This window comes from Anabrus simplex, chromosome 6 (genome assembly GCF_040414725.1).
Source record: "Anabrus simplex isolate iqAnaSimp1 chromosome 6, ASM4041472v1, whole genome shotgun sequence".
Taxonomy (NCBI): domain Eukaryota; kingdom Metazoa; phylum Arthropoda; class Insecta; order Orthoptera; family Tettigoniidae; genus Anabrus; species Anabrus simplex.
In genome coordinates this window covers 168,776,103-168,796,067 of record NC_090270.1, presented here as the reverse complement: position 1 = coordinate 168,796,067, position 19,965 = coordinate 168,776,103, and the positions used below count along the sequence as shown (strand labels likewise).

Here is a 19,965-nt window from a genome sequence, read left to right as displayed (position 1 = left end):
ACTTCGTGTGAGATATGTGCTGGACAAAGCGGAGGTGGGACAGGATTTTCTCTGGGTCCTCTGGTTTTCCCTGTCATATTTCATTCCTGCAACACTCTCCAAAATAATTTCATTTCATCTGTCATTCATTAATCATTGCCCCAGAGGAGTGCAACAGGCTTCGGCAGCCAGCACAACTCCTATCCTCGCCGCTAGATGGGGGGCTTCATTAATTCCCTTCCTGAACTGCTCGAATGACTGGAAACAGGCTGTGGATTTTCATTTTTATTCTCCTTTATATATACCTTCAAGAAAACCAATAAAAATAAATTGTGATATTTTCATGTTTTCTACCTACGTCTCCCGTTATATATACTCTTAGCAGTATTTAAGGTTTTATTGATAAATTAAATGCTTTCATTTAAATAACTCTGTTTATTGATGAACTTCCATTAATCCGACCATCTCTATAATTCGACAAGGCCCAGTCCCATATGTGCTGGACTAGAGACTCTACTGTACAAGTTTTTCTTAGGAGCCAAATGAGAACTGAGCTTAGTAAATATTTCAGCTCGTCTCCTTTCTCCCAAGTCTTCCCAGCACAAACTTTGCAACAGTGTGGTAACGCTACTCTTTTGTCGGAAATCACCCAGAACAAATCGAGCTGGTTTTTTAATTTTTTTTTTTTTTTTCCAGTTCTTGAATTAAGTAATCCTGGTGAGGGTCCCATACACTGGAACCATACTCTAGTTGGGGTCTTATATGCCCTCTCCTTTACATCCTTACAACAACCCCTAAATACACTCATAACCATGTACAGAGATCTGTACCCTTTGTTTACAATCATATTTATGTGACTACCCCAATGAAGATCCTTCCTCATATTAACACCTAGGTACTTACAATGATCCCAAAAGGAACTTTCACCCCATCAACGCAGTAATTAAAACTGAGAGGCCTTATCCTATTTGTGAAACTCACAACCTGACTTTTAACCCCATTTATCATCATACCATTGCCTTCTGTCCATCTCACAACAATATCGAGGTTATTTTGCAGTTGATCACAATCTTGTAACTTATTTATTACTCTGTACAGAATAACATCATCTTCAAAAAGCCTTATCCCTGATTCCACTTCTTTACACATATCACTGATATACAGGGTCTTGTTTTTTGGCTCGCTCTGTGTGTCAGGGGAACATGCACGGAAGGCGATAGCGCGGCCGGGTGACTCATTTGCTGAGAGATATATTGCTTCACGACCGACTAAGATGATCTAATGCAGTATGGTAGCGATAATCATTGCTACACAGCAACAGTTCAATTTAACATCTGTGGTATTGGTAGCGTGTTCATGTGTTCGCTTTAAAATAGCATGGTTTCTGTAGGAATATTAAAGTAATCGTGTTCTAACAGTAGAACAGCGTGTATTCATTGTGTTGAGCTATGCAAAGCATTCTTTTTATACAGAGTGGCGCTTTTAATTCATTCACAAATTTCCTGGCATTCTCCCTCCCCATACGAGTATGGTATATAAATTACCACCAGATCCATTCTTAACAAGAAATCACGCAGGAGACAAACCGCTTTAACACAGGAATACCTTGATGAAATAGGAGCTCTCTTGGAAAGTACTCCAATAAAATCCCTGTTGTGTCTCGCTGTACAAGCTGATGTGTCATTATCTTCTGACCACAAAGCAACAAAACTGTTAAAAGCAATACCATACAAACACACCCCTGCCCAATATTTAAGAGGACCTAATAGTTTCGCTAGGGTTCGGTATTGTAACTGGTTGCTTCAGTCAGTTCACGATGGGTATGTTGACCCAGAACTTTTATTTTATAGTGATGAAGCATAGCTACACTTAAGTGGCTATATAAATAGTCAAAACAATCACTACTGGTGTGCAGAAAATCCCCACCAGCTGCATGTCCGTCCACTTCATAATGTAAAGATAGGAGTTTGGTGCGCAATGAGTGCTTGCAGAATTATAGGGCCTATATTTCTCCGTGAAAAAATAAATGCTGATCGATATATACACTTCAGTCTCAGACCATTCTTTCAAGAGCTGACGAAAGAAGAAAGGACTAATGATTACTTCATGCAAGAATGTGCGAAGGCACACACTGCTAATTGGTCTATGGAGGTAATACAGGAAGTTTTCGAAGATCGTGTGGTTAATTACCCCCCTAGATCTCCTGATTTAAATCCCTATGATTATTACCTGTGGGGGATGCTGAAGGGAAAAGTGTATGGTGAACAACCCTCACCCAAGAGAAGCCCTACAAGTTATGTCGAACACCAGAAAGACTAATAGTTTCACTAGAAATGGATTTCTATAAGTCTGAATTGCTGTGAGTAGTGGGGAGGAAAAGCGTGCATTATACCGGCTAGTGATGGAGTGTCATTGCGCCAGCCGTACCGTGCTCTGAGTGGTGCTGCGCAACGAGCTAAAAAAAAGACTCTGTATATAAGAAAACACTCCTTTACACATATCACTAATATATATATATATATATATATATATATATATATAAGAAAACATAAAAGTCCAAGGCCCTACTGCCTTGAGGAATCCCCCTCTTAATTATTACAGAAATATATATGGATATCTGATATATGGTGAAGATTGGTGAGTATCTTAATTCGCATAAATGTCTTGGGTGGGCTATGTAAACTATTATAAGGTGATATTTACCTTCCAAAAACCAACAGGATAGATTAGTTCTCCCAATGTTTTATCATCAGTCTGCAAGATATTGTCAACAGTCAGACCATGCTGCTTTAACTTCTGCATAGCAGCATATGTAACTTGATCTTTTGTCTGGCTCGATAACATCAGAGATATCAAGGATTGGTATCTCATATCCTAAAACAAAAAGTCTCACTTAAAATAAGGTATCAGTATAAGACTAATACATGGCCAAACATAATACTCTTCATTAAGAACACTTCCATAAAGAATTTAATGATAAAGTAAAGAAATAAATACAATCTTTCATCAAATAGCTTTATGCAGAATTTAAGTAATATTGATGTTGCTTTCCATTTCCAAAATCTCATTGACTGTAATTAATGACAGCAATTCAAATTAAGGATGCCTCAGTAAGAATCTAGTCATGGTGCCACTGAACACACACACATGCCATTCATTTTCCAATATTCAGCAACTTTGTGCAAAGGAATACTTAAAAATTACTTCTGAGAATAGTTTAATGTGTATGGCAAAGGGTACCTAAAATATTCACCCCACTATTTCTGTGTGTGTAGTTACTTGGGTAAATTTACTATCATATAACACCAACTCCTTATACCTGTTTAGAAGGTACAAGAATATCTTAAGAGAGCTGTAGGTCTGATTTCATTTTTTTTAAACTCGTAAAGAATCGATTGTGGATACACAAAAGATAGGTTGGAAATCCAACATGGCAAGGCTCGAAGTTTAATTACACCTGGACGGCAAGCGAAAGGGCTCTGGGGTCATAAGCGCCAGGTTAGAAACATGAAGCAGAATATTATCCCCTGGACAACAGCATAGCTCTGCTTACACCAATCGTCTGCTTAGGTTAGGTCTGGCGAGTGACAAGACACTAGCTCTATCAACGACAATAGCAAACTTACCTTCATCACAGCTGACCAAGAACAACACAGAATATGGCAACATCTGGAACATTTACAGAGTCTAGTTGTAATCCTTCCATATATGTAAGACTACTACCGTGGACAAGTTGGTGGGTCCCTGGCAAGCATAAAGGAAAGATCTCTCTTCTCTGCTACTTCAGGTATCACTTAACATCAATTTTATATGCTGTTTCTGTTTCAGAAATATGGGATTCCGCAATCAAATTGCTATCCAAAAATATGCTTCATAGCCAACATGGAAGGAAATGATTATTGTATTTTTGTAATTCATCCAACGTAAATTAAATGGTTAAAAATAAGGATGTTTTCTGATGGGATAATATTTAAAAAGCAATGGTAAAAGTATACAGTACCCACTCCGCACTAAGTACACATTTTAGGAAAGTGAATCGTAGAAATCTTACCTCATACCGGTAAAACATGTAGGAGAGAGAGATATGTACATTGCCAATGCCAGGGACCCACCAACCCATCCCAGATATATATCTAGGCCTAAGCTATACTTTTATATCAAATACCAGAAATCTGCAACATTTTCCACATAACCCAAGTGAAGAGCCACTGCCATTGGCTGAAATTTATGAGGCCTATATGTTGCTACTTGCTTTACGTCGCACCGACACAGATAGGTCTTATGGCGACGATGGGATGGGAAAGGCCGAGGAGTTGGAAGGAAGCGGCCGTGGCCTTAATTAAGGTACAGCCCCAGCATTTGCCTGGTGTGAAAATGGGAAACCACGGAAAACCATTTTCAGGGCTGCCGACAGTGGGGCTCGAACCCACGATCTCCCAGATGCAAGCTCACAGCCGCGCGCCTCTACGCGCACGGCCAACTCGCCCGGTCCTATATGTTGTGACACTCCCAGAATCAGTATGGATTTCATTACCATCATTACCAACTACTAGGCGAATAGTCTGACATGAAAAAGTGTCCCTCCCTTCAAGAGTCTCTACACTATGCACCTCCGGCATTTTAGGATAACAGGTTTTGTCACTATCCAGGTCATACACAGACCAAAAACTGTTTAGTAGTCAACAATTGATAATTATGTGAGGGACTAAGGCAGGTGACTAGGAAGAAAACATTGTTATGCACAGCACGCTTTACCCTTATTGGCTGAGGAGGAATTGTAGGTATCCTTTACCAAAGCAACAAAAACACAAGACTTTTAGACAGTACCCAGGATCTGTTAGACATAGTCTTGACAGTACATTCTTCGACACGATAATGAATGTTAACATCTCAAGCATACTGCTAGAAATGATGTTGCCTACAAGTCTTCCATGAAATTCTTTTATGATCTAAGAGGTATAAGTAGGAGGGTGACCACGAGTTCAAGTGGAAAGGACAGAAAACCACCATTTAGACCCTATACATACGAACAAGCCCTACAGCATACCATCAAACTGATCTGCACATCCTGGCAGAGTTAAGAAAAGAATCCAGGTTAAGCGAGTGCAAAAGTACTATACCAGACTATGTTTGCAATTGCCACAGAATGAAAAATATTCTACTGAATAATAATATTCGGAAGTACTACAAACGAACTAAAAATATATAAAGATGACACACAATAGGCCTAAACTTATAACAGTAACTACAAACTTTAAACTATAACCACATTTTGAATGTCACAGTATAAATGAGCCTCAAATTACAACTCATATATCTGGTTCTCCTACCTCTGGACTTGCATTTTCATCCATACACTTATCACAGCCCATACCATCTACGGGTGCATCTTTATTCTTTCTCATTTCTCGAATATTATCAAGAACTTTTTCCCAGTCTTTGGGCTCCCATTTAACTCCGTTATTCTCAGTTTTCTTAAAATAAGGAGATGTCACTTCATCACTTTTCTCAGGAGATGATATTTCTTCAGTTTTCGTAGGAGGGACATCATCGTCTACAACTGTCAAGTGCCTTCGCTTTCGACGAGCTGGTTCAGATTTTGTAGGAATAGTGTTGCCTCCGCCTTTGACGGATGCATTTTCACCCTCAGCTTTTATGATTCCAACTTTAGACCTCGTTGTATACATAACCGATTGGGAAATGTTCTTTACTAATAACTTCAGAAATGGCACAAAACAATTTTCGGAGCAACCCATACCATTAAAAACAGGTCTTCCATAGCAAATAGCAATCGCATTACAACATAATCATAATTCTCTGTGTACCACTGTATCAAAGAGAATGAGTGCACTGTGCGTGCGGACTAACACAATAAATAAAAATCCCGCCATGATATCATGGTAGCCAGTCCAACGACATGAAAGTGGGGGTGGTGGAAGTCCATTCTCTTGTCTTGTCTTTAGTAATAGTTGGTGATGGGCTAAACGATACCCGTGTTCGAGCGGGATCAAGCCGACCCGATACGCGCCGAGGCTCGAGCAGTCCCGTGACCGTGACCGAAGGCGAAGTCTGACCAAATACAGTAGAGACAATAAGCAACACTCAGAGAGATATCGAGGGACATCTATTAGAGCTCTCTGTCTAGCGGGTAGACCTGAGAATTACTGATTCTGTCATAAAAACACGTGCATTTGTGTGTGAAGTTTTTGGTGTTATTTATCCGTTTTCAGTGAGTTGACATAATTAAATAGTAGCGTGTGTCATTCCTTTATATCTCCTCTCAACATGAGGGGAAAGGTATGTGCTGTGTTTGCCTGCAGTAATTATGAAGTAGAGAAGAATGCGCGGTCTTTCTTTCGCTTCCCTCGTGACAAGAAAATGTAAGTAATATTGTGTTTGTATATAAATTCTTCAAGTGACAAATATATTTTTATAGTACTTCATAATTTTATGACCTGCTCGACCCATATTTTAACTGGCTTAAAATATAATACGCATATTGTATTGTATAGTGCAGCAGTTAACCTTCTATACCGATGTGTTGTTGTAGGTGTGATCTGTGGGTTTTGAAATGTCACAGAAGTGATTTGGATAAGGTGTACAAGAAAGAAGGGACGTTACGCTTATATAAGAATTATAAGATCTGTTCAGATCATTTCCAGGCCAGCGACTTTAAAAATCCTCGACTATCCAGCCAAGGGTTCGTTACATTTTTACTCTAATTGTACGTAAATATTCCTCAAAGCATCACTATCGACAACATTTTCATACTTTTCTTTCTTTTATCCCTCTTCTCAGATTAAAGCCGGGATTTTATAGATTTCCTTTCTGTTAGTAGGCTTCATGTTAAGAGGAAAATTGTCCAACTTTTAAATGTTAATTCATTACATCATGGGTGTAAGGCCCCATTCACAATGCAAACGTAACCGTAAACTTAACGACGTAACGTAACCGTAAAATTAACGTAAAATTTGTGGTATTCACAATGGAGGAACGTAACACTAACGTAAAGAGTACACAGCAGCCAATCAAAACACTGCCATGTTATTTAGTACGGAAGTCAGGTTTTGGGCTATCTCGCAGTTTTATATTTCAATAACTCGATGGAATCAAACAACGTGGTAGCGGAATCCATCATCAAACATCTATTGCTTTGCTCCTGGGAGCTGTGTAGGCCTACGGTACCTGAAAAGGCGATCTAAACAACGGTGCAGAAAATGGGTTCATCCCTTGAATCAAAGAAGGTTATCTCAGGGCGATTTCGGTAATCTACTGTAAGAAATGACCCTCATCAGTTCGTTTTGGACTTGCGGATGAAACCTGAACTGTTTGCCTTTCTTACGATTTGCTTCCCCTTTTGTAATAAAAAGAAATGTAAAAGGTCTCCTTTACCGACATCTATGACCCTATCTATCACACCCCGATGAGATATTTGGATCTATTTGTTTGGATGATATCGTTTTCGTAAACTAGTAGTCCGTCATAATGTTAAGAAATATACAGGGACACTGTTTTATTTATGACAGGGATATTCTATCGTCCGTTTGCCAGCGCTGCGAGCTTGTCTCCCGCCATTTATTGTCAGATTTCATTACTACAGGATATTAATTTCCACCTATTATTTTTCGGTACAGCGTATTTGTAATTCTTTTTCCTTCTATCATACATAGCCTATACACAAAGATTATTTTGAAAGAGAATTACAAGTGTTTCGTCGAAAGAAGTCATTATATCGTGCACAACACACAATGTTTACCTCTGCTCTGATTGGCTGGTTCTTAAAGTTAACGTAAAATTAACCGCAAGAGCTTGGAGTTTGCAATCCCTTAATTTTACGGACTCGCAGTTAAGTTTACGTCGGCGCATTGTGAATGGATCCATTAGATAAGATGGCCGCTAACTTCTAAGTTAACGTTAATTTTAAGTTTACGTTACGTTACGTTTGCATTGTGAATGGGGCTTAAGGAATATGTCGATTTTTTTATTGACAAGTGTCTTAATGTGATGATACAATTTTTTTTAAATGAGAAAAAAAGACAAATCTAACCGTAAAAGTTGAGGCAGGAATGCTAAAGCAAAAAAATGTAATGTATAAATGAAAGATCAACCCATTTCACATCTTGTTTATATTTCAGTCTTTAAATAATAACCTTTTAAATAATTCTTCATTCATTCATCCAGAATTGCTTTAGCAACTTCGAAGTTAATATCTCAATAATACTTTCTTTCTAGACGTAATTTATTTATCCATTTTCGTACATGCATTTCCATTGATATTTGAATTTAGCTAGACTTTTCAGGTCAAGTCACTAGGAGCGCCACCGTCGAATTGTATCCCATTTTAACAAGGTTAAATCCGTAAGTGTTGCGTGTTGTCTCTACTGTATTTGCACTGACTTAGGATACAGCGCGAACGTGCAGATAAGCAAATAGCATATGAATTGAAGTACCATTCACCCATGTGTGTGTGTGTGATATTGATAACGATGCTGTCTAATATTACTACATTCAGTCATTGATGTATATCTTATGGGGAACAAAGATTGACCATAAAATTCGAAGGCTTAATATGCTATGAAGAGGACAAAGCATGTATCCGTAATATTCCCCGCGTATTATAGGAAGTATTTCCTCCCAAGGCAGTACTTGGTATCTTGTAACAACCGTACGTTTGACGCAACATTATGAATACGGTAATATTATTCTTATAATTTCATGCTTTGGGCGGCTAAGACAACTGTGTAACGCGGCAGGCGAGTTTCTCCTTCTGTCCTCAATATTGGGGGGTTTGAATTCACTCCTTGGAAGAGAATTTCCCGTTTTTGCTCGTATAGAAGAATTTGGGTAAGAAAGGATTGACATCTCATCAAACGTGTGCAATATAAATATTATTATGCAGCCATGTGATTGTGTGAAATATATATAAAAATCAAAAGTGAATCGGGATTTCAAGCTGTATCCTTTACCAAACTTCAGGTCGATCGGTCCAGTAGTTTTCGAGTCTATCCTGAACAAACAAAACAAGACATCTTCTCATGGTGTTAAAAATTCCGACCCTGCCGGGAATCGAACCCGGGTCCCCTATGACAAAAGGCCAACACGCTAATCATTTAGCCATGGAGCCGAGCAAGAAAGGTGTCAACAACTGAAGACAAAATATCATACATTTTTAGTCTCATAGCCATTCAAATATGTAACTATATCGACACGTGTAATGGTTTCCATTTTCTGTATTTATACGTTCCAAGTAACACATTCTTGTAGACAGTTGGTTTATTCTGATGGAGGCATTTGTAACGAATCATCACACAAACACAAATTTTGACTATCTCCAATATACATATTGTACCCGGATGAGATAGGCCCTAGTTTTAATGATTTGATTTTTATAAGATGAATGCAAATATATAGGAATATTAAATTGAATACAGTGTCAGTTTTGTGTGGACGGAAGAATTTCAACATAGTCAGACATCGCGACAGTCCGTCGCCACAGTTAAGCTTGCCATTATGGGGAGAATGTTCAGAAGCTAAGAGGATTAAATCTAGAGCTCACAACAACAGAAGTAATGACTACACGGAAGTGAAAGAATATTTATTTCTGAACAAGGGCAAGTCAGGTGCATCACCGATACCGAGAATATGACGTACCAGTATTTTCCAACGCCTCGAGGCATTTTGTGTTGTCAACTTGCAACGAAGAGATTTTAAACTAACCGATGCGGTGTTGACCAATGGAAAAATTTATCAGAGGCCCGCAGATAAACCAACATAAGAGAAACTCAGAGTGAACTCCAGTTAGCTTCTCCGATAACAATAATTAAATTATTCCAACCACATAATTGAATAGAGGGGATTTTTGTAATATCATTCCCATGTTGATTAATAGTAATTGTAATAAATTAAAGTAATGAATTCTTGGAAATGAGCCACGCTATCTCGCCATTGGTCAAGAAGAGCACGCCATCAGGGACGCCGAATTCGCGCGCGAAAGGTGGATGACAGGAATTAAGTGATATTTCCATGATCACCGAACGATATGAGTTCAGAATACGACACATGAGTGTGTATCGCAAGTTTATTAAGCGGGATAAATCAAGAGTTCCAAATCCACCTGCATATGCCAATTTAGGATAACCAACCCCCTCCCCATGAGATGACCAGGGATGACCTCGGCGGGAAACCATATCGTCCATAAATAACCAGTAGTGGGACCTCACATCACCCAGTTGTTACCAGTCACCAGTTGTGACCAGTCGAGCTTCACATCAACCAGTCGTTTGAAATAATTTGTTACGCTGACGCGGTGACTCTGTAGTTCAGTACCAGAAAACTCATTATAGATTCTGTTAGAGTGAAAGTACGTTAGTAGTCATGAAGGTGAAAACGAACAGTGATAATTATTCAGTATATCGAGTGTAAATTATCAGTATCACTGTATGTGAAATTAATACATATCTCAACATTTCATGTGTTGGAATTTAAAGGATCGACAGGAACGCCGATATTACTTTTGAAGGCAGTGTTCAGAGCCTGAAATCAATATTTCATGATAGACGGTGTAACTTTGTAGCAGGGAACCGTAGGAGCGAGGCGATCACAAGACGGCATCGTATACTTCAGGAAATGCGGATTGAAGAACGCGATACGCGCCGGTTTGAATGAAACGACACTTCGTCGTAATGTGTCACAACGTGTGATTCGGGCTCAAGGAAGAATAATTGTGCAAATGTAATGGGTCTAGAGGCACCTATAAGTGTTTTTGTATAAATTAATGTAAATTCTGTAAGTAAGGTATTAATCATGGGTAGTCGCCCAGAAGTGTTTTATTGTGTTAAATTTATAAAGTGCGATATGATAGACGAGTAAATTACCATGGGGCCAGGAGGCTTCGCATCCGCTACGAGACAATGGAATTCTACATAGGAATGAGTACACAAATTTAATATTTGGGGATGTTATCGCGACTGAACGGGTCCAGTGTTATTAATAATGGTTACTTAACATGGTCCGCCTCCCGAATCCATGATTTTAATTTGTTTGTTAGACGGACAAACTAATTTATATTAACGTAATAATGGGTTAGATTAATTAATTTGAGTATCTGTTTGTTGTATATAATGTAAATAAGGGGTATATTTCTTTCAATTAATGCATGCTGTTTGTAATACTTTGATTTAAATTCATTTCAAGTGTTAAATTCCTTTTTGTGCTAACCCATTTATTTGATTTCAATCACTGCGGTGATTATTTGTATTTTAGTTAGGAATATTTTCTACCAGACAGCCAGATTATGAAAGTGCCAGAGTATGTAAAATTTGTGTTGCGTATGGAAGGTCATAATAATAATAATAATAATAATAATAATAATAATAATAATAATAATAATGTTCTATCTGCTTTGGGCGTTCGTAAGTTCTATATAATAATAATAATGCTCGGTGTGTTTGCGAGAAAGAAATAATAGTAATGTTTGTGAGTTGGCAAAGGAAAGTAAATTAATAATAATAATAATAATAATAATAATAATAATAATAATAATTTGTGCGTTTGCAAGTTAAAGTATAATAATAATAATGACAGTGCTTCGTGAGTTAGCTAGTGCAAATAATAATCAATGTGGAAATGACGTGTAGCGTTAAAGACTAATTCGCGTAATCAGTTTGATTTTACGTACATTGTTGATTTCACGTTTGGACTTTATTTTGACCATTAAAATTTGTTTAAAAGCTATAAAGGCACGTGAATTAGAATGGTCACGATATGTGGAATTCCCAGAGTGGTTTGAGCCCATATTTAGAGTTGGAAGTCATGAGGGACGAATATCCGGCTTGAAATAAATTGAGCCGTACTGTTTGTAATGATGAAATAGATGAATCTCAAGGCCTAAGATGATATAAAATGCATATCCGGTGTTATGAGTGGCAGAATCCACGCACCGAGGATTAATTTACGAATTAAATGTTTGAAGAGTTCCAATAGAAAGAAATGGACTTCAGATTGGAAGGAATAGTTTAGCAATCGCCGGCATTGGAGGTATTTGCCCAGCCGCGATGTGCCATAGGTTGTGAGATGTGTCTTGGGAGGACGTGTGTCCCTATATAAATTAACGGCAGTACGAAACTGAAGGTACGGTCCCGAATACCATGTTGCCCCGACCGACACAAAGCAGATCTTGGTGGTTCATAACGGGATTTAGCATATGTGACTAAGTTCTAAAGAGTGGAAATTAAAATATCAACTTTCCATTTTTAATAATAATAATAATAATAATAATAATAATAATAATAATAATAATAATAATAATAATAATAATAATAATAATCCAAGTGAATCTTGTTTTAAATCAATTGCTTAGTACCGAAGTAGACTGAAACTGCAAAAGCTTAGGCATTAACCATAAATATCGCTAACGGTAGTGAAACACGTGAAATTAAGACATAATAATAATAATAATAATAATAATAATAATAATAATAATAATAATAATAATAATAATAATATGAAAAGGAATAATAGGAAGAATTTATTCGATTAATTTGAGAATAATTAGGGTGAGATCAATGTAAGATGTTAAATCCATGATGAATAAGTGATACGAAAATGATAATCTCCACTGATGGAAATAATAATAATAATAATAATAATAATAATAATAATAATAATAATAATAATAATAATGAAAAGTTGAAGAAGCAGAGGATGAAGAACTTTCAATAGTATTTTGAGAATAATAATTATGATGACGGAAAATTAAGAGATTTTTGGACGATGATTCATAATAATAATAATTATTATTATTATAAGGAAACAGATCATTAAATTGTGCGGATAAATTAGAGGAAGAACGACAATTCGTTTGAAACGTCGGCAAGGGTTGGCATATAATCATCTCGGATGACAACGGACCCCCATGTGGGTGGGGGCGTTAGAATAACACCCACGGTATTCCCTGCCTGTCGTAAGAGGCGACTAAAAGAGGCCCCAGGGGCTCTGAACTTTAGAGCGTGGGTTGGCGACCACGGGGCCCTTAGCTGAGTCCTAGCATTGCTTCCACTTACTTGTGCCAGGCTGCTCACTTTCATCTATCCTCTCCGACCTCCCTTGGTCAACTCTTGTTCTTTTCCGACCGCGACGCTATTAGGTTTGCGAGGGCTAGGGAGTCTTTCATTTTCACGCCCTTCGTGGCCCTTGTCTTCCTTTGGCCGATATCTTAATTTTTCGAAGTGTCGGACCCCTTCCACTTTTCCCTCTGATTAGTGTTATTTATATAGAGGATGGTTGCCCAGTTGTACTTCCTCTTAACACAATAATCACCACCACCTCGATGACAACTGATAATAATCAAATATAGGATTATAATTGAAAATTATGATAATAAATTAATTGATGGTAATCACAGAATATGATAATGATCAGATAAAGAATGATAATGATATTATTTAATAATCATAGGAGGATATGATAGGGACAGTCGTCATGTGTCGAACTGCTCAGAACCAGATGTTGGGTTTTCACGGGGGAGATTGTTAGCGGTAGATACGAAGATAACCCACGGACACATGTCTTCATTGTCAGAGCGTAGTAATGAACCTTTCCGTACGTCTTGTCGTATTGACAAGTGTAAATATTGAAATAGGCTTTGAGTTAATGAACTCTACCTGGCATGTTTGTGAATCTGGAAATAATAGGCTAGAGTTTGTCCGTACAATAAATTCCCGTTTTTTCGAGACGATAACATTTCCACGGTGGGTGTCCGGCTCACCAGAATGTACATACTGGAAGTGCCTCATGTCCAAACGGAACGAGGAGATAACAGTAAATAGTTACTGTCATGCCTTCGTCTCCGAAAGAAGATCTTCAGCGATGAAACGTCCACTTATACGGATGTGAATTCGACCCCCGGTAACCAATTGGGGCGAATTCACCAAATGTTTTACACTACCAGAGTAGTGAGGTAAATCCAAGTAGTATGTCATTTATTTTTCAGGATGGAAGTGTCCCAATGTAATAATTGTCATCATGTGTAGTTTGCAAAATAAGTGAATAAATTGCTCCTCATTGCAATTTCAATAGGAAACAGTTTCCATATCTTTTTATTGTAGTTAGTCCATTTTGCCCATGGAATTTAAGTTGTCACTTCCCAGTCCTATTGTGTAGTCAAAAATTTGTATCCATGAATGAGTCGTCCCCCGTTACCTTAATTTGCATGCCCCGTTCATCCCTGTGTTCATTTGATGCGCCGATATATAATTAGATTTTCAGTATTAAATTTTTTTTATCTTTTTCGAACTGATCACCCCTGAGATTAATGCTAGTCTGGGACTCAGGATGTGAGCGGGTGCAATATATATGGCTAAATTATATTATGTACAAAAGACACGGAAGTAACAGTAAACAGAAGACTGTCCAACATAATACTCTTACACATCTCAAGTTTTCTGGGTGTTAGCAAATACAGTACTCTACTGTATTTGGTGTTAGTAAGAGCAAGGCGCTAGGTTGCGGCGCCCACAAAACGTCGAGCAAAGCTCGATCTGACGTCATCTGTTCGAGCAGCTCTTGCCGGGCCCAAGAACATCACTAGTATAACAAGTTCTCTTGTCTGCAACTGTCATGTCGGCCGTAGTTCACTGAGCTTCAGACAAGGGCGCTGTAATGGGTATGATTATATAGCAGTCTATATCAAATAGAATGGATCCCTCATTCTCTTTGGAATAGATAGCATAGAATGGTCCATATTTCTAATGTCGTTAATAGAGAATGTACTTCAGTTCGTCCTGGTTACCGGTGGTGAGTGGACGTGTGTTCCGAGGCGTTAGCGGTTTACTGTGCGTGTTGTGCAATTAGTGTTCGGTTTTGGTGTTGTGTTTTATACCTTCTCTCTCTTCATTGTGAGTGGTGAGAGAGTCTCGTAATTGTTATATGTGTTGATTTTCTCCCTCAATCCTGGACTCATGGCGGAGTCGAGTGGTGGTAAAAGTATGGAGGAGGAGTCAGTTGTAGTTGACAGTCGAGAAAAACTCATGGAGGAAACTATTGTGCTTCCCGATACTCCCCTACCTGAACGTAATTCTGCTCTACCTACTAATATCGGTTCTTCTGCTCTGAAACCTGACGTCCAGTCATACGATGCCCACCATACCGGCCCAGAAATCGTCTTTGTGGAAGCCCGTGACGAAAGTAAAGAAATTGGGTCGTATGCATCCAATTGTCCTTAGAAAAAAATTATGAACGGAAATTTGTTGGTGTTACCGAAATCTCTCGTGGAAGTAAACAACGGATACAAATTGAATTTCAAACTCGAACCAAGGCCGATCTTTTCCTGTCAAATCCTATTTTACAGGAAAAGCATATCAAAACTTTTATTCCTTCTGCTTCTATCTATAAGGTTGGAGTGATCAGAGGGAAGGATAGGGATTTGACCGTAGATGAAATTTGCAAATACGCTGAAACGTCCGTACCTATAGTCGGAGCTCAGCGGATGAACAGACGTCCCATGCAGGATGGCAAGTTCACATATGTTCCCACAGAAACCATTAAATAACGTTCCGTAGCCAGACGCTACCTTCATTCGTTTCTATTTATAGGGTTCGAACCCCGGTTGAACCCTTTGTATTTCAACCTACATTCTGCCGTAAGTGTCAACGTTATGGACATACTAGAAAAAATTTTCGAGCTCAAAGCCCTAGATGTCCCGATTGCGCACCAAATCAAGAGACCCAAGAGTGTAGGGATTCTCGTAGACAATGCATCAACTGTTCTGGGGAGCATCCAGCGGGATCCCTTCACTGCCCTGAGAATAAACGCCAACAGTAATTGAAGAAAAACTTGGCTATGGAAGTTACTACTTGCAATCCTGAATCTTTTTTCACCCTTGTAAAAAATCGATTCGGGCCACTCCAATACTCTCCCCCTCTCCCGCGAACTTCTCCTCAAGTTCCACGATATATTCCGCCCAAGAAAATAAAATTCACGGCGGTTGTCACATCGCCTCCGCCTAAACAGATCGTTCACCAGGATACGATGTACGGGGACACCGTGCAATTCTCCAAATGTCTTCCTCCTCCAGCAGTGCACTTACACCCACGCAATCTGTATCTGGGAATCGCATACCAGTTCCTCCTAGGCCGATTGATACTGATGATAACCACGTCCAAAGAACGCTTCCTGGACTCGCCCCCGGCTATTGCCACAATCACCGCTCTTTCCGATAAAATATCTGCCTATGCTCGGGCAGCAGTAAATGATTCTAAATGGTCTAAGATGCTTCTAACCATGCAGGAGGAAATCATAGCACTTCTCAATTCTTTAGCACTTTCAGTTCTACAATCATGACTATTTTACAGTGGAATGCACATGGTGTTGTACGTAAGAGACACGAACTTCTGTATTTATTGATTCCTAACACCCACATATAATTTTGCTTAGCGAAACTTGGCTGGCTCCAGCCAAACAATGTCATATCCCAAACTATAACTGTATTCGACATGATGACTATGGTTATGATGGGGCTTGTATTTTGGTGTCTAACCAACTACAGTTTCATTCTACACCTTTGCCCTACCGATTACCTGGTACACAGGTGGTTGCCATTGCTGTTGCAAGCATACATTTTATTTCTCTCTATTGTCCACCGAAAATTCAAGACTTATATTCTAATTGGACACTTTTTTTTCGCAACTTCCGCACCCTTTTATCCTCGGAGAGAACTAAATTGTCACCATCAGAGCTGGGGATGCGAGGTCGCTTGTCCTAAAGGGAATAAGATAGATAAAATAGCTGCATTAAATAATTTACGCCTTTTGAATGTCGGTTCGCCTACTCGAGTGATGTCACCTTTTTAAAAGAAGAGTGCTGTTGATTTAATAGTATGTACTAGTGATCTGGTACACTTAGTCGACTGGGAGGTAGTAAAGGACACTCATTCGCGTGATCATTTCCCCATCCTTATTGTCTTTGCTGACAGTCAACCTACCACTATGGCCCGGTTTACAGTGAGTAGGCGCATGTTACCTTTCAATACAACCCAGTTTCAACAGTTTTTGGTTAACAAGTTATCTAATTTTAACGGTCAACAGATGCCCTATAATACTTTTACATCAATAATCACTCAGTATTTAGATCTATACCATCCTAAACAGCCGCATTTCCACCCAAAATTATTCAATATGCACGCTGGTGGGATACTGAGTGTGCTACTATAATTTCACAAAGGAAAGCAGCACTTCGCCCCTTTCGACGGTTTGGAACTTTCCAAGCATACTTACATTATAAAGTGCTGGTCGCCCAAATTAAAAAGGTATTTAACGAAAAACGCCGCCAGGTTTGGAAAGCCTTTACTTCCTCCCTTACTGGACAATCATCGTCCAAACATATATGGCGAGCGATTGGACGCCTGTCCAACCATTTTATTCGTACTCCATCTACTGTATACTTCAATATGCACGCTCTCCTACCTTTCTTTCTTCAACTAACCCCGGATTTTTTATCCCCACATTATAGTTTCCATATTCCTCCTATCTCCAATAAATTTCCTTCTCTCCTTTTTCCCGTTTATATCCACGAATTAAATCAGGCTATACAAACATCACATACTTCGGCCCCTGGACGGGATGATATATCGTATTCAGTATTAAAACAACTACCACCCTTGGCGCGACAGATCTTACTGCAGATTTTCAATCGTTGCTTCGAGTCTACGCAGATTCCTTCCACCTGGAACGAATTTTATTTGGTTCCCCTCTTGAAACCAAGGAAAAACCCTCTACTTCCCGACAGTTATCGGAGCATATAACTTGGACAATGCCTTCGGAAAATTTTCCAAAATATTCTTCTTGAACGCCTTAAATGGTCTCTTATAATATTATGATTTACTTCCCAAATACCAATTTGCCTTTCTACCGGGTCGTTCAGCCACTGATGCTATTAACCTTTTGTTAACCGATATTACTCTCGCACGCTGTAGGAAAGAACCCTTGGTGGCTATATTTTTGACTTACTTGGGGCTTATTATAATGTTGACTTCCAAGTGTTACTTCAAAAATCGCTCGTTTATAACTTCCAACCCCCATTGTTAATCATCCCTTGGACATGTTTTCGCACAGAATACTTCAATTAAACATTTACCTCATATCAAGGCCCGCATGATGTCTACGGGTTTTCCTCAAGGTGACATTCTCAGTCCTATTTTATTTACACTATATTCGTTGTTCCCAGAGATAATTATAACATGCAGGGTTCGTCTGTTACAATTTGCCGATGGCCATGTTGTATATCTTAGTCTCCCGTCCCTCGATGCTATTTACAATGCCTTACATACGACTCTTCTGAATTTTGCTACTTGGCTTCACGATCATCAATTAGAAGTGGCCTACGACAAATGTCGAGCACTAATTTTCTCTTGGTCCCAACATACTGATCACCCGCCTGTCCTTTCAAGGTTTTTCGGTCCCGATTGTCCAGTCAAATAAATATTTAGGTATCTACCTCTATAAGAATTTATTATGGCACTCTCACATTCACTACCTTGTAGGGAAGTCTCTTCCGAAAAAGACATTATTTTTTGCCTTACGGCAGAGATCTTGGGGATCTGATCCAAGTACAATGCTCCTGTTGTATAAAAACATAATTCGTTCGACCTTTGATTATGGCTCGGGTTTCATAGACACGGCGGCCAATCAAAAGCTTGCTAAATTGGACTCGATTCAGGTACAATTTATTAAGCTCTGTATCGGGGCTCTGCAAACTTCCCCCCCAAAATGCAACCTTGGTCGAGGCTGCGGAATTCCAATTATATTTGAGGAGAAAATTGCTTGCCTCCAAGTTTATTCTCAGGACTCTTACTCTCTCTTACTTCACACCCACTCCTTCCAAAATTATCATTACTCGTACGCTAATATCAGGAACGAGGTACTCCCGTACGCCATTACCCAGCCCTTGCCTGCGCATATAATTACTTTATTTCCCTTCGCACTTCAGTTATTCGTACCCCGTCCACATCTAATTATCTTCTTCCCTTACAAGCCAACTATTATGTCCATTCCCTTATTTTACCATCATTCGGTGGCTCTCAACCCTTTGGTCCGTTCTGGGCACACCGTTCTAGGAAATACGTAAGACTTGCATTGTCCCATAATGTTAATTATCTTTCCCTAATATTCTATACTGATGGGTCCAAACATCACAACACTCCATGTGTAGGGGATGCTATTTTCCCCTCCGATTTACACATTTCAAAACAATATTCACTCCCGTCGGAGACACCTATTTTTACGGCGGGGGCTTTTGCGATCTGTCAAGCCTTACTATGCATAAAGTATTCGCAACTAGACAGCGCCTACATTGCATCTGATTCCGCGAATGTTCTCCAAGCTTTAAACAATCCCAGTTTCCGGAAAAATTGGTACATTAAAAATCTTCGTAAACTTTGTTTCGATTTACACCAATTAGGTAAAAGGGTTACCTTACTTTGGAATCCTGGTCATTCTAATATTAAATGTAATGAACAGGCTGATGCCTTGGCTAAGGTGGCGGCTCAAGGTCAGGGCGTAGCGTACCATTTGGCGTTACCCTTTACTAATTTTAGGGGCGGTTGTCGAGATAAGATCGGACAATTATGGCAGGATGATTGGAGTCAACCCTCGTGTCGAACAGGTCGTAGTTCTGAATATACCGAAATCTCCGTGGTTTAATCAACATTATTATACTAGACGTCACATCACTAATATTATTCGTTTGCGTCTGAATCATATGTGCACGCCTGATCAATTATTTCGTATGATATTGGTCGAGTCTAACCTCTGTAAATTTCGTACTTCGGTTGATACAATTAACCATATCTTATTTCAATGTCCGCTGTTTGAAGTTAGTAGCATAAGATGGTTACAGCCGCTCTTTATGCAATAATTCGCGTTACCCGCTCAATTGTCATGTTGGATAATTAATCCCACGCCCACTACGGTGGTAGATCTATCGAATTTCCTT

General features: G+C 39.0%; 1 protein-coding gene across 1 annotated transcript in view; it reads right to left on the bottom strand.

Moving 5' to 3' along the window:
- The window catches only part of Nthl1 (Nth-like DNA glycosylase 1), a 60,730-nt gene extending 54,697 nt beyond the window's left edge, over positions 1 to 6,033 (bottom strand). The window contains exons 1-2 of the mRNA XM_067149152.2: positions 5,310 to 6,033; positions 2,683 to 2,853 (exon numbers count right to left, since the gene is read on the bottom strand). Of these exons, the coding sequence (XP_067005253.1) occupies positions 2,683 to 2,853; positions 5,310 to 5,735 (597 nt within the window). The 5' untranslated portion in view covers positions 5,736 to 6,033. The remainder of the gene's footprint in view (positions 1 to 2,682; positions 2,854 to 5,309) is intronic.
- Between the last annotated feature and the right edge of the window lie 13,932 nt (positions 6,034 to 19,965).